The 18321-nt window shown below is 34.2% G+C and overlaps 4 protein-coding genes across 4 annotated transcripts; 2 read left to right on the top strand and 2 right to left on the bottom strand.

Annotated features, from left to right (window-relative positions):
* Window positions 1-6886: 6886 nt before the first annotated feature.
* On the bottom strand, window positions 6887-8205 carry spn-A (RAD51 recombinase homolog spn-A). The gene is made up of 2 exons (XM_065515337.1): window positions 7484-8205; window positions 6887-7429 (listed from the first exon to the last, which is right to left on the bottom strand). Exons 1-2 carry the CDS (start codon window positions 8137-8139, stop codon window positions 7054-7056), a joined length of 1032 nt encoding a protein of 343 aa, XP_065371409.1. The 5' UTR covers window positions 8140-8205; the 3' UTR covers window positions 6887-7053.
* A 1054-nt stretch (window positions 8206-9259) lies between these two features.
* On the top strand, window positions 9260-9809 carry LOC135954503 (uncharacterized). The gene is made up of 2 exons (XM_065504686.1): window positions 9260-9422; window positions 9536-9809. Exons 1-2 carry the CDS (start codon window positions 9391-9393, stop codon window positions 9807-9809), a joined length of 306 nt encoding a protein of 101 aa, XP_065360758.1. The 5' UTR covers window positions 9260-9390.
* Window positions 9810-9826: 17 nt separating this feature from the next.
* Window positions 9827-10455, top strand: LOC135954493 (mitochondrial intermembrane space import and assembly protein 40-B). Its single transcript, XM_065504676.1, has one exon. The coding sequence runs from the start codon at window positions 9827-9829 to the stop codon at window positions 10265-10267; it is 441 nt and encodes a 146-aa protein (XP_065360748.1). The 3' UTR covers window positions 10268-10455.
* A 1055-nt stretch (window positions 10456-11510) lies between these two features.
* GluProRS (Glutamyl-prolyl-tRNA synthetase) lies at window positions 11511-18270 on the bottom strand. The gene is made up of 6 exons (XM_065515336.1): window positions 18111-18270; window positions 17014-17949; window positions 16777-16948; window positions 15625-16696; window positions 11920-14690; window positions 11511-11855 (listed from the first exon to the last, which is right to left on the bottom strand). The coding sequence occupies exons 1-6, from the start codon at window positions 18151-18153 to the stop codon at window positions 11699-11701; spliced, it is 5151 nt and encodes a 1716-aa protein (XP_065371408.1). The 5' UTR covers window positions 18154-18270; the 3' UTR covers window positions 11511-11698.
* Window positions 18271-18321: the final 51 nt, after the last annotated feature.

Below are 18321 nucleotides of genomic sequence, written 5' to 3'. Positions count from 1 at the left end.
GATCGAAAAAAGGAAAAGGGAAAATATTTCATGTGAAATATTGATTCGCGATAGGGGTGAATAACATTTCATATGGCTCGCGAATCAACAAAATCGATCCACAGATTTACAAGATATGGATACATAAAGGGAGCGATCGTTAATATAGTAATTTTTTGCATCACTCAAGATGTAATAAATATGCCTTGGCATCACTGATGCACCGACTTGCACACTTTTGCATCAGAAAACTAAACGAAGCTTTGGTTGCAAAAATTTTCGGCATCATTGATCACCCTTATAGTGGTTGGCGTAAACGTTTTACGCATACGACAGTTTCGTACTAGATTAAAGATAAAATGTAAACTGTTTCTTTAATCTAGTACTAAAGCGTCGTAGGCGTAAGACGTTTACGCCAACCACGATAAGGGTGATTATGTTAAAAAATGGTAATAATCAATTATTAATGCACTTTTAAATTAAAATATTACTTTTTAGCTGATAATGATATATATTCCAAAACAGTTCTTCAAATATGAAAACAACAAGTAAGAGTGCTATATTCGGCTGTGCCGAATCTTATAAACCCTTCACCAAATTATACTTCAAAATTTTAAATATTTTAAGGTAACAAAATTTCATTTTTTTTCCAGTTGTTTTTTCAATTTTTTGGAAATTTTTTTTTTTCGATTATTTTAAATTTTTATTTTTTTTGGTTTTTTAAATTTTTTTTTTGTGAAAAAAAATTCGGGTTAAACATTTTTTTTACGATTTTGACCCATTGTAGGACCAACTTACTATGGTCTTATATACGTCGTTGCAAATGTCTTTAAAATATCTATCATTAGATATCCATATTGTCTATATTAATGTCTTAGTAATCCAGATATAGGTCAAAAATCGAGGTGGTTTTTTCCTCATATCTCAGCTGTTTGTGGACCGATTTTGCTGATTTTAAATAGCAAAATTCTCGAAAGTATGTCTGACAGAATTATTGAAGATTTGGATCCAGAAGATATCTAGGGTCTTCAGAAAATTGATTTCAACAGACACACAGACGGACATGGCTTAATCGACTCCGCTATCTATAAGGATCCAGAATATATGTATATACTTTATAGGGTCGGAAATGAAAAATGTAGAAATTACAAACGGAATGACAAACTTATATATACCCTTCTCACAAAGGTGAAGGGTATAAAAATAACGATTATCGACAGTTATCTTTAATCTAGTACGAAACTGTCGTAAATCGACAACGCCTGAATGCTGAATATTAAAAACTACTAAAGCTATTTCTTTCTTTACTATATAAGACTGTTGAAGGGAATCACAATGGACCTTACGAGTGGAAGAAATCAATGTGGGAGTCACAAAGCCAATTGTTTATCAGTTGATCAACAAAAATAACAGAAGAACCAACAATAGAAATACTCTGATCCGTTTTAGTTTTAAAATTCAATGAATCTACTGGCTTTGCAACGTAATTCTATACTCAATCTAATAGATCAGAGACCGAAAATAACTGGTTCACTTTCGTTTCAATGGTAAACTCTCATTCGCATCCATTTAAAAATAATTGTTTGTGATATATCACTGAGAGAGTGATTTATTCGAGAACATTTTAGGTTTGGGGTTGAGAGAAACAGAAAAGAAACAAACACAAATAATCTGGATGAGTGATTTATAATTTACTTACGGCCGAAATTCGACCACTTTTAAACGCTTTTTACCACTTTTATTTAAAGAATTTAAAAATTGCAAATCTAGAGAAAATAACCTTTTAAACCATATATGTTTCATCAATATTGGAGGACAATAACATACTTAAAAGTATACCACAAAAGAACGTGTGACCTATTTATATTTACGATTTTTTTCGTAAAGGTCAGCTTGTGACTTTTATTTGCTAACATGAAAAATAAATCGCAAAAATGCATTTGATGCAAATCAACGCTTAAATATACAAAATTTATCAAAAGATTAATAACAATTTAAAAAAATTCTCATTTCTGTTACTCAGACTTCATTACTTCATACTTATCATATTATTTCCATAATTTGTTAACAATTAATAATATGTTATTGTATGTAAATAAAAGAGAAAGTAACAGTTATTAAGAACAAGAACAAATGAATTGTTTATCTCACATCAAACAATTAAAAAACAACAAAAACGAATAAAGGTCATACCAAACCATTTAAATAAAAATCATTTTATAACTGTTATTTTCAGTGATTTATTTTTATCACAAAAATATAAATCACAATTTGGGATTTTTTGTATATGGACGAGTTATTTTCGATCTTTGTCATAGATATGTATATTAATTAGTTAAACAATGGTCATAAAATGTATACCAATTATTAATTATTGTCGCATTTTACTGTTTGCTGTTTGGTTTTCTACAAACGTAAACTCAGACTAAAGAAACTGTAAAAGGCTATAAATTACGAACATCGCATGAAGTTAGCAAAAAAAAAATAGTCAAAATTGTCTCAAAATATGTTATATCAAGGAATATTAACATTTAATTAATATACCTTGCGTTATATTGAAGACATTTCGCTTAAATTATGCAACTTTTTTAAAATATTTTATTTTAGTTGTATTATTTATTTGCTTTAATACATTTGTTTATTTTTAATATTTATTTGTTTACACTTTATCTTATTACTTAAAGAGGTTAGCGATAAATATATTCTTTTTCTACTTAAATATTTTGTTGTAATATTGACAATAAGTCTATGTATTATTTGTTTTGGAGGAAAAATCATCTAGAGAATTATTATTAATGAAAAAAAAATTGTAAATTAGTAAAGAATTTCTCTTTAAAGGAATCGTAAAATTTAGGGCAAAAATGGACAAATCGTCAATGGCCCAATTTGGACCCTTAAAATTGTCAAAATGACAATAATCAAGATTTTAATTCGGCAAATTTTCACAAAATTGCCTTTATTTTCGGTGTGAGAGAAGATTGCATTTCGTCACCTGAAATGCAAAAGGGGAAACAACTAAAAAATTCAAAATTTAGTTTTTAGTGGATATAGGTACAGCGCATCAAGGCACACGTCTTCACAAATTATTAGCTTTCTATTTTTAAAAATAACGACTTTATTTATAACCACAAGACATTAAATTTTATTATGTTTTTTGTCTCTCCTGTAAAATTTCAAAAAGTGTTGCCTTTTTGGTGACGATTTGTAAATGCAGTAACATTGCAGCATTACGATAGATTAACGTTCCAAAAATCATAATCATTTAGTTTACTGTTGCAAAAATTAGCAGGTCATTTTATCAGTGATGCCCAAATTTACTGCATTTACGAACGCACCCAAGTTTGTCGTAACGATTCGTCTTATTTGATTGTTAATTCAAGATCGAGCTATAAATGCTTCCCCTAATTTCTGATAAAATTTTCCAATATAACTGTAACGTAGTATTGTTTTATTAAACAATGTGAAAAATTAAAAATAAAGGTGCAGATTCATAAAAATTATTTAGAGTGATATTATGGGCTGTGTCGAATTTTAAATATCCTTCACCTTAAAAAAAACAAATTTAAATGATTTTTTTGTAAAAAAAAATGTATTTTTTTGGTAAAAAATGTTTGTGAAATATTTTATTTAAATCCTTTTTTTTTTGTTAAAAACCAGGGGCCGAATTACCGCATTCGATATTGAGTTAAATTTATCGTAGTGTTCTTATTTGAGATTACGGCATTCAATATCGAGCATGAAATTTAGTATTTTCTTATAATTACGATATCGGTATTCATTCGATCGAGTGCGGTAATTCGGCCCCAGGTTTTTTGTTGGAAAATTCGTTTTACATTTGTATATCGGCCATTCATGGACTGTTTTTTTTTTAGAAATATTCTATGTCAGACAAATCTACGCCTTCAGAATTATTTAATTATTTGTAAGCTATTAAAAGGCTTCGTTCGGAAAACTGATTTCGACAGACAGACGGACATCGCCATATAGACTACGATTTCTATTAGGATCCATAATAGGTATATATAGGTATATATATATATATGTTAGGGTGGGTCAAATACGTAATATACGAAAAATTCTAAAAAAAATTCACCAAGAAACTATGGGTCTAAAATCAAAACCTAGCTCCCACTGAGAGACTTCAAAATAAACAGTTCAGTAATTTTTAAAAACAAATCTTAAATCTTTATGTCCTAATTTACCCTAACCGCTAATGGTGCAGGGTATAACTATGCAGAATGCTGTTTAACAGGACAATGGTTATATTGTATCCATTAGTTCTGATCTTACTGCAGCTTCTTTAACGGGTGGTTCGCCTTTAACAATCATTTCAACCTCCTTCCACTCCTTAATATTTTTTCTATGTCTCTCTTTGGCCTTTTCTCTGCTCTCTTTTTGTAGATCACGTCGCTGTTCATCCGTATATCGTGACCAATACTTTTCCAAATATGCCAAACGTTTTTCTTTTTCATCCATTAACTCTTCCGGCGTTTTAAAAGCTTTTCGTCGTATTTTCGCCAAACGACTTCTAGAGTTTACCAGACTTTTACGCAGTGCTTGCTCTTCAGGAGTTTCCTTTGCTTTCCTTTCCAAACGATGCTGTTTTACTCTGTCTGTATTGCGTTTCGTTATTTCCTTTAAAAATGTTTCATTCTCGAAATTTTTCAATCTCTGCAATAGACGCACTTTGTTTGTGATAATACGATGCCGAAATCTGCGTAAATCTCGTTCTTCAGATGTTTCCCGTTCGCGTAATTTACGCATTCGTAGTTTGGATTTTTGATTATGTGTTAACTCGTCGGATTCGTCAAACTCTTCTGATTGCTGTGCTCTAGTTTTAGGTCTGCGCCTATTTACTATAGGTTTTCTAGGTCGTTTGATATTAAGAAGACGTTCCCGCTCTGTAATAATTAATTCGTCCAATTCGGTCATATTCTCTAAATTTACTGGTGCCGCATTATGCTGCAGCAGGGGATCATTTGGTATTATATCTGGTTGTATAGTGGCGCTGGGTGCAAAATGTTCATCTGTGTGCGTTTTCATTGTAACACATTTTGTTTGAGGATCAATTACAACTTGCAGATTTAATTGAGTTTCTTCCAATTCTTTGGGTACATTGTCCATTGCGTGTTTTTATAATTACTTGATTTAAAGTTAAATTTGTATTTATTTATTATTGTTCTCAAAAATGAAAACAATTTTTATGTGTGAAGTTATCAATGTAAAAATTTAAAACAGAGTCGTCATTTTAAGTGGTGAGAATGTGTTTTGTTATTGTTGTAGCATCATCTACAAACTACGGTTCTTCATCGATGAGATCTTCAGGAGGAACAGTCAAAAATGTTCTCATGTGGATCTTCACCTCAGGAGGGACATATTTTAGTGATGATCTATTCGGTTGTACATACAGAAATAACAAAATACATTATTTTTTACAAATGCCTTCTCACCACTTAGTATTGGCAAATAGGTTTCTTTACTTAGAAAAAAATGGTCAGAGATTTTTGATAATCGTGTAACGGTTGAAGGTTAAAGTACAAGGTCCACAGGGACCTTCAGGGAATTTTATATTTATTAAACTATTGGTCGGATCGCTTTGATTTTTTTTTAAACGATTCTAGATAAAATTTCCTTGGAATACATGTGGGGGGAGGGTATATTTCCCATGGACCATCAAGGAGTAATTTCAGTTTGAAAATGAAAAAGGTCCCCGGGACCTTTTCACCTTTTCATATTTAAACAAATTTAAATCTCAATAGAAACTAAACTATTGGTCGGATCGCTTTGATTTTTTTTTAAACGATTCTAGATAGAATTTCCTTGGAATACATGTGGGGGAGGGTATACTTCCCATGGACCATCAAGGAGTAATTTCAGTTTGAAAATGAAACATTCTCACCCGCCGGAGGGTTAACATAAAATGTTGCAAAAAAATATCATATCTATTATAATTGGCATCTCAAGCCCTTTTAAATTATATCAAAACATTTGAGATCGAATAATTATTTTAGGAAATATTTAAGATTCTAGTGTTGCAAATGACTTCCATATTTTGGATCGTTATAGATTTCGGAGTCGATATAGTCAGCCATGTCCGTCTGTATGTTGAAATCAACATTCCAAAGACCTCAAATAACTTACATATATTATATTGACACATTAATATATCCGCTATAGTCCCGTTCCGGTTGCTATTTATATGCTAAAAACCACAACCTTCTCAATTTTTTATCTACATATGTATATGTATCTGGATTACCAAATTATAAATATAGACAATATGGATATCTAATGATTAACATTTCAGAGACCTCTCCAAAGCCTTAGAAATTCGGACCGACAATTGATCAAACGGTATTTGCTATTTCGTTAACGGTCATTTCATCCTGAATTAAATTATTGGCAAAATTGGTATTTGAAATATATATTTTTTTAAATATAATATAAACCAATACCCCGGTTTGCGTCGCTTCGGTTTAAGTCGTTTCGAAGTTCCGTCCTTCGCTACTGCTTCGATTTGAGTAATTTTTGCGTCGTTAGTGCTTAGATTTGCGACATTAATATTGGGTTTTTTATTGAAAAATCTATTTTTTCAGCTAAAATTATAAATCTCATAATTAATTAAATGAAAATCAATACAAATTTATGGAAAATCGTGTTTCGTTTTGCGTCGCGTTTCTGAGTGGTTAAAACTCTGTAGATTTCAATAAACTCTATTATTGTAACGATTATATCGCTAACGGTAACTGAAGTTATTTCGGTAACGGTAGTCAAGCTGAAAGGCTATTTTAGGGGAAAACGTACTTGAACGCATAATTACTTATAATGTATTAAAGGAATTCTTTTAAAATTTTTATTAAAAAAAAAAACAAAATAATATAATATAATAAAATGATGACCAATCAAGTTTCGTTTAATGCATCATAATGTAAATCAACAATATTTTTCTTAATTTATTTATAAATACATAGAAATATTTAAATTTAAAAAAAGAAAAAAAATTATCATAAACTCAGTCTTAAAAACTATACTTATAAACTACAAAAAAATATGTTATAAAATTCATGATCAAAATTATTCCTTGGCATCACCAATACCGTCGGGTTGTATGGCAAACATTGCCTCTGATTCAGGCAAACAAGGTGAATCATAAATTTTACATATTCGAGTTTCACCACGACCTTTGCGCAGTGACAGGCGTGTAGTTGAAGCGTGAGCAATGATATTGCCTCCAATAGGTTTCTTAGCATCAGCCTGAAACATGGCGCCGCCATCAACTTGAGCCACCACCTGATTGGTGATGACAACAGCCACACCAAATTCGTCGGCTAGACGTAACAGTAAGCGCATGAAACGTGCTAAATGCATTTGCCGAGCAGCCAATTCACCACGACCAGCATAATCCGTACGATATAGCGCAGTGGCACTATCCACTACGATTAGGGCATATCTGAGAGAGAATAATTTTGGCAAACTGCACAACTTGGAAATAAGCAGTACTTACCTTGATTCTACCATCATAGCGGCACCCTGCATTAACAATTGTGTTTGATGATCCGAGTTGAAGGCTCGTGCACACGCTACATTATCCAAAACATCATCCTTTACCAACTTATAACGATCTGCTATGGCCACCAAACGTTCTGGTCGAAAGGTACCCTCTGAATCTATGTACAAACATTTACCCTCTCCACCGTTCTGACTAATGGGCAGCTGGCAGGTGACTGCCAAAGTGTGACATAATTGAGTTTTTCCGGAACGAAATTCACCGAATAACTCTGTAATCGAACCTGTTTCAATGCCACCGCCCAACAACTTGTCTAATTCCTTCGAACCGGTGGTCAGCATAATAATTTCTGAACGTTTTTGATAGAAAAATAAGGCAGTTGTAAAACCCATGGGCACTAAACTAGAGGCATGTGCCAGTAGTTTGTCAACTTTGTTATCGGAAAAGCCCTTAATGTTTAATAACTCTTTTTTGGGAGAAAACGCCACCGACTCCACTGTATGATAGCCAGCGGCCTTTAAACGTTGTATATCATTGCTGGTTATACCATTAACTTCCAGTTTTGTGACGGGCAGTGGTCCAAAGTCTTCATCTTCTTCACAGTCGGTAGTGGTGGCTGTTGCCAAAGATCTGTCCTTTTCCTGACAGCTCATGGCTTGTATTAAAGCAAATAAATTAGATCAAACAATTTAAAGCACAATACTTAAGTATTTTTTTATTATATATTTATTTTCACAAATTTTAATTTCATCAAAATCCCGCTTGTTTGTGACGTCTTACAATTGTTTTCACAACAAAAATAACTCTGAATGTACTATTGATGTGTAAATAATGAACATTGCCTCGATTTATCGATAATTCTGTAACAGATCAAATAGTGATGGGAGTACTAATTGAGTTGCCAATCACCTGTTTTTAAAAAATACACCCAATAAGTATTTTTACTGGAATTTAAGTTGAACATTGCCTCGATTTACAGGATCTCACACTTGACTATCAACAGTCATTGTAAACTTTTTTTTATATTTCGAGCTATATAATTTTTAATGTTTATTCTTTGTTGTAAAACGTATCCGTCCAGTTTATCTAAGCATGTAGCGTTATTTCAAAATTATAATGTCTTAAATGTTTATTAAAACAATACAGTATAGTTTTAAGTTTTTTTGCATTCAAGGTTATCTTTATACATCTGCTTTTTTGTGATCTACATTTCAAGTCTCAATAAAAATTAAATTAAAAATTGAATTAAAATTGCCTCGATTTATCGATAATTCTGTAACAGATCAAATAGTGATGGGAGTACTAAATGAGTTGCCAATCACCTGTTTTTAAAGCAAGTGTAATTCCAGCTTTGAATTACACTTTATTTTAATAGCCTTTTCCAGTAAAAAATAAACAAAAATTCAAGCCATATGTTTTTTGTTTGAAAAATATGTAATTTGTTCAAGTTTAAAATGTAAGTACATTTGCATTTAAGTCAAATTCCAACAAAATGTTCAGTGCTTAAATTTTTGGGGCTTTGGGCAAATTAAATTTTTTTCATGAAAAATTTATTTCTGTAATTTTATGATAAGGTGATTTGCAATAAAATGCCATCGAGCGGATGTTGTATATTTTTCTATACACATTGTGAAAAAATTCGTCATAATAGTAATTTGTTTGCAACGGGAATATTTTTTAAACTTTGTATAAAAATATCGATTTAAATTTAATTATTTAACGTTTTTCGCATTACCAACTTCTTGTTTACAAAGGTGGCAACAGTCACACCACTAACTCCCATTGTGACAAAAAATAAGAACTTAACCTAACAAAAACTTACATAAAATTTGTATAGAAACTTTTGTTTTTCTAAAATTTTTATTAAATAAAACAGAAATAAGTTGCAAAAAGGCAACTAAATTATGAACAATTATTATTACTTGGATGTGGAATTGTAAGTTTATATAAAACCTATATGTAGTGCCTTAAAACTAATGATGAAATTTTTCTTTTCTCACATGAAATGACTACACACAAAAAAACAAAACTATTATTGCACCTGTAAAGAAAACTTAGGGAAGACTCTACTGCCGTTATTACTCCAGCCTATTTTCAAGGTAGCATAGAATCATCATTAACAGAATTCTTTGGAGAAATTGGGGGACAAACTGAACTGGAACTAGTGAAATTTGATATTAATCAAAAACGCGGAATTCTAAAAGTACCGGAAGCATTTTCTACAAAAACCAAAGCTGCCATTACATTAATTGGTTATTTTCAAGAAATACCGTGTCATTTCCAAATACTTAAAACTTCAGCACAACCTTTAGATTTTGAATAAACTTAAGAACCAACAAAATGTCGTTCAGTTTGAAACAAATATTTGGCAAAGATACCGTCATATTTGCCACAAAAGAAGATCATGCTACCCCTCCCGCCATTGAACTGCCACCACCAGAACCGGCACAGGGCCTAATAACAAAGGATGGTGAAATTAATTGGAGCTGTCCCTGTTTGGGTGGCATGGCTACCGGACCTTGTGGCGTTGAATTCCGTGAAGCTTTTTCCTGTTTCCATTACAGTGAAGCTGAACCTAAAGGTTCCGATTGTTATGAAGCCTTTCGTACCATGCAAGATTGTTTTACGCAGTATCCTACAGTTTATAATAAATCAGGTAGCAGTGGTGATGACGACGACGATGATGAGGGTGGTTTAAATATGGCAGCTTTAAGCGAAGATGCTAAGGAGGACGAAAAAGCGGCAGTGGAAGCAAGCACATCGCAGACAGTTGATAAATAATAAAATAAGTAATGTTGATGTTATTGTTTGTATACCTGTTAATAATTTAAGAGAATGTAGAGAAGGCGAAATGTTGAAAAATTAGAAGACAAAGGAATGTTTTATGTTTGCAAAGTTGTATTTTATAATAAAATACTAAGGATAATGAGATTAAATATTCGAATGTTGAAGCGAAGTCAACTTCTAAATACTGGATTTCTTCATAAATTATAAAAAAGAAATTAATTTTTGTTTTCAATAAATTTATTTGTCACTGTCCGTTTCCGAACAAGATTAATTAAGACTGATAAGTAGAGTTCGACCGAAACTTTATTCGGGCAGGGAATCTTATATTCGGCCAAATACGAAACAAACCACAAGTACGATTTGTCGATAATCAATTTCAAAGTCTTTATCAATCGAACAATTAAATATGTATTGCAAACGATTTTGTGGTTCATCTACATCAGTTCAGAGTGGTTATTATGTAACTCCTTTACTGTAATTCCGGGCCTCATTTTATAAAACGAAGCGTTCAGAAACGTAAGAAATTCGTATGAAGAATATAAATACAAAAATTTGTTTAACGTTTGTCGTTGCGTTTTATAAAATGATGCACTTAAATTTTTTTAAAAATGTTTAAATTCGAAAATGTAAGAAATTTTACTCAATTAAATCTACAATTATTCTTTTAAGGAATCCGCATCCGCATGATTTGGAGATTATTTTAACAGCATTTTCACAAATTTAAAAATTGTTCGAAGTTACGATCGAATTTTCGAATTTGATTTCAAACATAATCAAGCATGTCACACATTTCGTTCGGAATGGTTCCAATTCCATAGTTTTTATTCCGATCGATTTCGTTTTAGGTTCTTCAGATTCCAAAAATATTTAATAATTCTGTATTTCTGATTTTAATTTGATAGCGCTTTTTATATTAAAACAAAAGTGAAGTTTTTGGTACAGAAATTTATTAAAATTTTAAGAAAAAACAAATAATTACAAACAAATATCAATTCCACTTTGAAAACTGTAAGTGGTTTCATTCCGAAAGAAATGTTCGTTTTACTTTTTGTGTAGAAGCAAATTACGGAATTAATTCCACTTTCGATCGGAATGGAATTCTGTGACAGGCCTGAATATTGATTGCATTGTCATCCGGTATATGCATGAAAAATTTCAGGTTCAAAATTCGGTTAAAATTTTTATCATACAAACTAACATTGTAATTTAAAAAGCTTTTAAATAAAAAAACAGTCAGTTTTGTAATTTTCACTTTTTTATGAGATACTAAATATTAATTATTTTCATATATTTTTTAAATAAAAAACATTATCAATTATAAGTTAATGTGAACATAGCAAAAAAAAACAAAACATATTTTAATTTAAATTGTAGATAAATCTCGTATGGGGTAAAATTCGTCAACTTCGAAACGTCGTTTTAAGTTTAATAACTGCGTCCAAACAAGGTGAAATATTTAGGTTTGTTCGTGCAACCTGGATGAATACATTTGTCAGCAGCAGTGATAGGAGCAGGCTGGTCGAAAGGTATGCATAAAGACTTGGCACCCATAGCTGGTGCACCAGGCTCAGCATCTTCGTCACTATGGTAAAATTAACAGAAAACAAATTAGTTTAAGTTTTGATTGAAACAATTTACAAACTTACCGAGCACTATCAGCTTTAATTTTATCCTCACAAGCAATTTCACCACAGAAGGGCGACAGCAGAATATTCTTTTGATCCAAGAATTTACAGAAATCAGCCCAGTTCTTGGTAATCTTTGTATGACTTTCCAAATCAACCTTAGCCTTGGCCAACATACTGTCATGGATTGTTTCCAATAGCTGAGAAATCTTCGATTCAACATTTTCCATGGCCAAAATAAGTTTTTCGCCGGTATCTCTGCGCACGGCAACAATTTGTTTGGCCTTCATGTCCTTGGGTCCCAATTCGATACGCAATGGCACACCCTTCAATTCCCAATGATTGAATTTCCAGCCGGGAGAGTAGTTGTCACGATAATCTCCCTCACAGCGAATGCCTTTGCCGCACAATTGCTTCTCCAATTCACGACAGGCGTCCAAAAGTTCAGCTCTTTCAGTATCCTTGGTGTTGACGGTAATACCACAAGGTACAACAATGGCTTGTACACAAGCTACATGGGGTGGCAGAACAATGCCCTGATTATCAGAATGTACCATAATCATGACGCCAATAGTACGGGTGGTAATACCCCAGGAGTTTTGGTAGACATATTGCTTCTGTTGGGTTTCGGGATCTTCATAGACGATTTCAAACATTTTTGAGAAGTTTTGACCTAAATGATGGCTAGTGGCACCTTGAATGGCGCGTCCGGAAGCTGAAATAAAGGCTTCAACAGTGGTTGTATAATCACCACCAGCGAATTTCTCCTTTTCAGTCTTACGACCCTTAACCACAGGTATGGCCAGCAAGTCGGTGTAAACTTGAGCATACAATTCCAAAATGTCTAATACTTCCTTGTCGGCTTCCTCTTTGCCGGCAAAGGCCGTATGACCCTCTTGCCACAAAAATTCTCTGGTGCGTAGGAAGGGTTGGGGATGCTTAAATTCCCAACGTACTACATTATTCCATTGGTTCAGGCGGATGGGTAAGTCACGGTACGATTGAATCCACTTGGCATAGGCAGGGTACATAACGGTCTCAGAGGTAGGTCGCACTGCTATGGGTTCAGCCAAATCGGACTCTCCAGACTTAGTCACCCAGGCTACTTCGGGGGCAAAGTCGGCAATATGATCCTTTTCTTTCTCCAAGGCGGCCTTCGATACAAAGATGGGGAAATAGCACTCCTTAACACCCATTTTTGTGATTTCAGCATCAAACCAGTTCTTAATGAATTTCCAAATGGCAAACGACCAGTGACGCAAGATATAACAGCCCGATACATCATAGTACTCTATGAGCTCGCCTTTAGTTATCACTTGGGAATACCATTCGGGTAGATTGTCTTCCTTGGTGGCTTCCAAGCCTAAACGGGTTTGTTTTTTCACTGCACCGGTAGCAGCCTCTGGTTCTGGTTTTTTCACTGGTTTAGCGGGTTTGGCAGCCTCTTTCTTTTCCGATTTTTTAGAACTGCCACCACTGCGACCGGCTACTGGGAAATCGGTGCCTGTAACTTCCTTGTATTTGGCTTTTAAGGCCAACAATTTAGCTACTTCCATATCAATTTCCTCTTTAGGTGCCTTGTTGCCCTTGGCAGTGCGTACCTTCTCACCCTGCTCATTGATTTCCTTGGTTAGCAAATCTTTTTCGGAAGTTGGAGCAGATGCCATTTTTACTTCTTGTTTAACGACAGCTGGTTTCGAATCAACTTTAGTATCTGGAGTCCAATCTTTACCAGTTAAGGTCTTATACTCTGCCTTAAGCTTTAACAATGACTGTACTTCGGGTTCGATGGAGGTTTTGGGGGCTTTTTCCGATTTCAATTTGCGTATTTTATCACCTTGCTCTTTAATTTTTTCTAAAACTGCTTCTACGTCGGAATCAGAATCAGCGACAGTCAAATCAATAGTTTCAGTTTTTACCGTATTTGCGGGAGCTACACAGCCGGGTTTCCACTCTTGACCGGTAAGACTCTTGTAGTCGGTTTTCAGAGCCAATAATAGTTTTACCTCGGGTTCAATGGTGGCTTTGTCGGCTTTATTGGACTTCAATTGTCTAATTTTATCACCTTGGGCCGAAATTTTGCTCAATAATTCTGTGACGGCACAGACAGAAGGTAAATCTGGACACTTTTCTTGTTTCACTACAACGGGAGCTACTGCACCAGGCTTCCAATCACTACCGGTCAATTGTTTATATTCAGCCTTTAAACTTAACAATGATTTCACTTCAGCATCTACGGCTGCTTTGTCAGCTTTGGCCGTTTTCAATTGTCGCACTTTATCACCTTGTTCTGCAATTTTGTTTAAAACAACTTCTACTGCTGAGTTGGCACTGGCGACAGCTGGAGCAGGGGAGGAAGACTTAGCTTTTGGTACTTGTACATCAGGTTTCCAATCCTGACCTGTTAATGTCTTAAATTGTGCCTTCAATTCCAAGAGAACTTTAACTTGTGGTTCGATTTCTGTTTTGGCAGCCTTTTTAGCCTTAAGGTCTCTGATTATGTCACCTTGCTTTATAATGCTAGCGTTAACAGAACTGGCATCATTAGCTGGCGATGCAGGAGCTTTAGTTGTAGCGGGAGCAGCAGCAGCAGCTGGAGTTTGTCCTGGTTTCCAATCTTTACCACAGGCAGCCTTGTAGTCAGCCTTCAAAGCCAATAGCTTTTTAACTTCAGCATCAACTTGAGCTTTATCAGCTTTTTTAGTCTTAAGATCACGTACAATATCACCCTGTTTGGATATCTTTTGATCTAAATCTGCAGCAGCATTTGCAGGTACACCGTTCGATGTTGGCTAAAAGAAAATTACAATCAGTTTGATAAAGAGTTTCTTTGATTTAATAATGCAATAATATCAAATGTATACGTCAGCATATTTCCCATTCACTGTCTACGAAGAATGTCTCATTTATGTTGCTGTTCACATGAATACAAATGTAACCGCGACATCGCACTATTTAAACAATCTTCATTCACACCAATATTTGTGTGTTTAGTTTTAGTCTGCATTGTTTAGTGTATCTGCAGAAGTTTTGGACTACTCCCCACATTGAACTTACTCCGTACAAAACTAAAATGTTGTTAAACAAATGAAAGTTGTCGACACAATGGCACGATATTATCGTTTGATAATGTGAATATTATTTTTTTGTTTTACACGTGTGAGTAAACAAAAACTATAAGAGAGCATTGGAGCCCATAAATTGAGAACTACATATTTGTTATAGTTTATGTTCTCTTTTGTTTTATACAAACTAAGTTTAAATGGGAGTAAGCTTGGAGTAACCATTATTTTTATTAGCAAATGTAAATAAATAACGTTTTCTTAGTAGCTTAGAATCGTATTGTGAATTCTATACTTTTCACAATATTATTTTACGTTCCTGTAAATTAGTTGCGTGGGTAAATTCAACTCACTTGTATTAGGAGGCCTACGAAATGCGTATGATAGGATTTGATTTTAGACCTATGGTTTATTGAGGAAAGATTCTTAGAATTTTCCGTAGATTGCGTTTCTGCTATACGATTTTTTTACTTTTTGATCGTCCATACAAATCGACCCAGACTAATGTACATAATATACTAGGAGTTTTCGGAATGTTGATTTCGACAGACAGAGAATATATATTCTTTATAGGGTCGAAAATAAAAATTACAAAAGGATTGACAAACGTATATATACCCTTACCACTCATGCTGAAGGGTATAAAAATAAAAAAAACACTTACCGCTTTATTCGCATCCAGATTGGTGGCAGTATTGATTTTCAAACCGGATGAAGGCATATCTTTAGTATGACCATCAGGTATAGAGAATAGAATAACTGGTGAAGCAACATTCGAATAAGCACTTGGTGGAGCATAGGCATTGTCAACTTTGAAGAAACCACGACGTTGCAATTGGATGATATCACCCTTTTTGCATTTTTTCAACTCAGGATCACCCAACATTTGTTGTTCTTCGCGGGTCTTGTGACCAATGAATTGTTTGAAATCTTCATCTTTACCCAAAACTGCTTTACTAATGATATTGTCAAAGTATACACAGTAAGTAGGTGGATATTCTTCGGCTTGATCTTCAACTGCCAACCAAGTGAGTTTAATAGTCTTCTTAAAGTCCTTGTTATCCAAATTCAAAGCAGCATCAACGCTGACAATTTTACCCGTTGAGTCTTTGTTGATCTTATTGATCATAAGGTTACCCCAATTGATAAAGGTGGCATTTTCACCCTGCTTCAAAGCCTCAGCATCGACATAATCAATGTAGATTTTGGGTCCCAACGAAACTGTCTTCTTGCCCAAAGACTCATTCTTGGGATGAACAGGAACTTCAATTTTCTCTTTCTTAGCACCGGCTACATTCACAACAACACGATTTTCATATTCGAGGGCTGTATAACGTGGTGCAACGGGATCAATGACCTTCTTGTTGAAAGCCCAAATCTTATCCCAATTCATAAAGACTACAGACTTACTGGAACCCTGAGCAATAATGAATTCCTTCAAACCTTCAACAGTCATGCCACGTCTTAAAATACCACGCACTGTGGGGAAACGGGGATCATCCCAACCATCTACTAAACCGGAATCCACAAACCAGGTCAATTTACGTTTCGATAACACGGTATTTGTCATGTTCAATCTACTGTATTCCCAAATATAGGGTTTGCGTAGTTTCAAAGCATCAATGAACCAATAAAATTGATCGTCACGATCGTGATATTCCATGGTACGCAAGGTGTGGGTTACGTTTTCAATGGCATCCACGATGGGACAGGCAAAATCGTATGTGGGATAGACTCTGTAAGGAATAAGTTAATATAAAAGAAATTATTTTAAACAAAATTTTAATTTTAATTAACTAAATTAAAATTTTCTTACTTGTATTTGGTACCCGTTCTAGGATGAGGTTCATTTTTGCATCTGTAGATGGTGGGATCACGCATACAACCGTTTGGCGATGACATATCGATTTTGGCACGTACACAACATTTTTGTCCAAATTCACTGCCATTTAACATCTCCTTCCACATTGACATGTTCTTAGCCACATCTTAAAAAACAAAATTCCAATTCTATTACATGTCGATCTATTTCATATCAATTAATATAACTCACCATTTGAACGATTGTTAGATTCCGTTCTCTGTTCACGTTCAGCTTTCATTTGTTCTGGTGGTGTGTCATCAACATAAGCTTTACCATCATTTATCAACTGTTCACAGTACGATAACATTAAATCAAAATAGTTGGAGGTGTGGGTGAATACATCGGGTTTAATGTTTAACAGCTCCAAATCGCCCAAAATAACATTTTCAAATTCCACAGTTTCTTTAGCGGGATTTGTGTCATCGAAACGCATAATTAGAGTGCCATCAAAAGCCTGGGCATAGTATTGATTCAAAAGAGCAGCCTTGGCATGACCAATATGCAAATAACCTGAAGCCTCTGGGGGGAAACGTACAACAACTTTGCCCATCTCGGCACCGGGTAAATCAACGAATTTACCCTCTTGTTTACGTTCGCCAGGCTTAGAGGTGACAGCTGGAGAGGATTCCTTAGAGTTCTTCGAACGATTAACTTGTTTGGCAGAGAGTTTGGCTTCATCGGGCAGGGATTGTAATACCTTTTGTATAAGTGGCTGGGCACTTATCAAATCATACCATCTCTGCACATGCTGGGGTATACCCTTGGCAGACAAAACCTCATAGCGTGAATGCATTTCATTGTATAAAGCAAAATCGGCTATGGTCAATTTGTTGGCTACCAAATATGTAACCGGAGCTATGGATTTATCCAGGAAAGTCATGGCCCAGGAGATGTCTTCATCACAGGTTAGTGAAAAAGACAACCAATGATCGATTTGTGTGCGTTCAATAGCAGTTTCTCCATACAATTTATAAGCTGGTGCTGCTCTAGCTAAAGCACGCAAAACATCGTTGTTGGAATAACAGGACAGACGTCTGCCATCTGGATACAACAATGCAGTTTCACTGCCCCAAACAATTTCCACGGGTACGGTGTCATTAATTAAATGCGCTGTAGCTAAACCACCTGAAATTAACAAAGAAAATAGATTGTTTAATTCAAATGAAACAGTAGATTAGAATGATGAAATATATTTTTTTAGTTTTTCGGAGGCCTGCCAACATTTAACAAATGCCAGCCAAATAACCTAAAAATATCAAGATAGTTAAGAAAACGTATTAACTTACTGATTGGTGGATTATTAACATTAGCTGTTAATTTTAGAGTCATATTTCCTTGTTAATATTCACAATATTAAGGTCGTTTAAAGGATATTTATTAAGAAATTCCTGTAATTTATAAGAACTTCCACAAATCCACCGAAAAAAGACGTGTTCAACACACGGCACTTTATAAGAAAAACTGAAAGTTGACAGTTGTCCAAGGCGTATGCAAAAA

The sequence above is a fragment of the Calliphora vicina genome, chromosome 1, assembly GCF_958450345.1.
Source record: "Calliphora vicina chromosome 1, idCalVici1.1, whole genome shotgun sequence".
Classification (NCBI taxonomy): domain Eukaryota; kingdom Metazoa; phylum Arthropoda; class Insecta; order Diptera; family Calliphoridae; genus Calliphora; species Calliphora vicina.
This window is presented reverse-complemented; position numbering and strand designations above follow the sequence as displayed.

What these genes read in the sequence shown, in the direction of transcription:
- spn-A (XM_065515337.1), bottom strand. Translation starts at nt 8,139, where the DNA reads ATGAGCTGTCAGGAAAAGGACAGATCTTTGGCAACAGCCACCACTACC. An exon ending in GCTATGATGGTAGAATCAAG is followed by an intron (nt 7,430 to 7,483) that starts GTAAGTACTGCT and finishes ATTCTCTCTCAG; the next exon opens with ATATGCCCTAATCGTAGTGG.
- LOC135954503 (XM_065504686.1), top strand. Translation starts at nt 9,391, where the DNA reads ATGAACAATTATTATTACTTGGATGTGGAATT. An exon ending in TATTACTTGGATGTGGAATT is followed by an intron (nt 9,423 to 9,535) that starts GTAAGTTTATAT and finishes GCACCTGTAAAG; the next exon opens with AAAACTTAGGGAAGACTCTA.
- LOC135954493 (XM_065504676.1), top strand. Translation starts at nt 9,827, where the DNA reads ATGTCGTTCAGTTTGAAACAAATATTTGGCAAAGATACCGTCATATTT.
- GluProRS (XM_065515336.1), bottom strand. Translation starts at nt 18,153, where the DNA reads ATGACTCTAAAATTAACAGCTAATGTTAATAATCCACCAATCA. An exon ending in ATCTAACAATCGTTCAAATG is followed by an intron (nt 16,949 to 17,013) that starts GTGAGTTATATT and finishes TTGTTTTTTAAG; the next exon opens with ATGTGGCTAAGAACATGTCA. An exon ending in ATCTGGATGCGAATAAAGCG is followed by an intron (nt 14,691 to 15,624) that starts GTAAGTGTTTTT and finishes ATTTTCTTTTAG; the next exon opens with CCAACATCGAACGGTGTACC.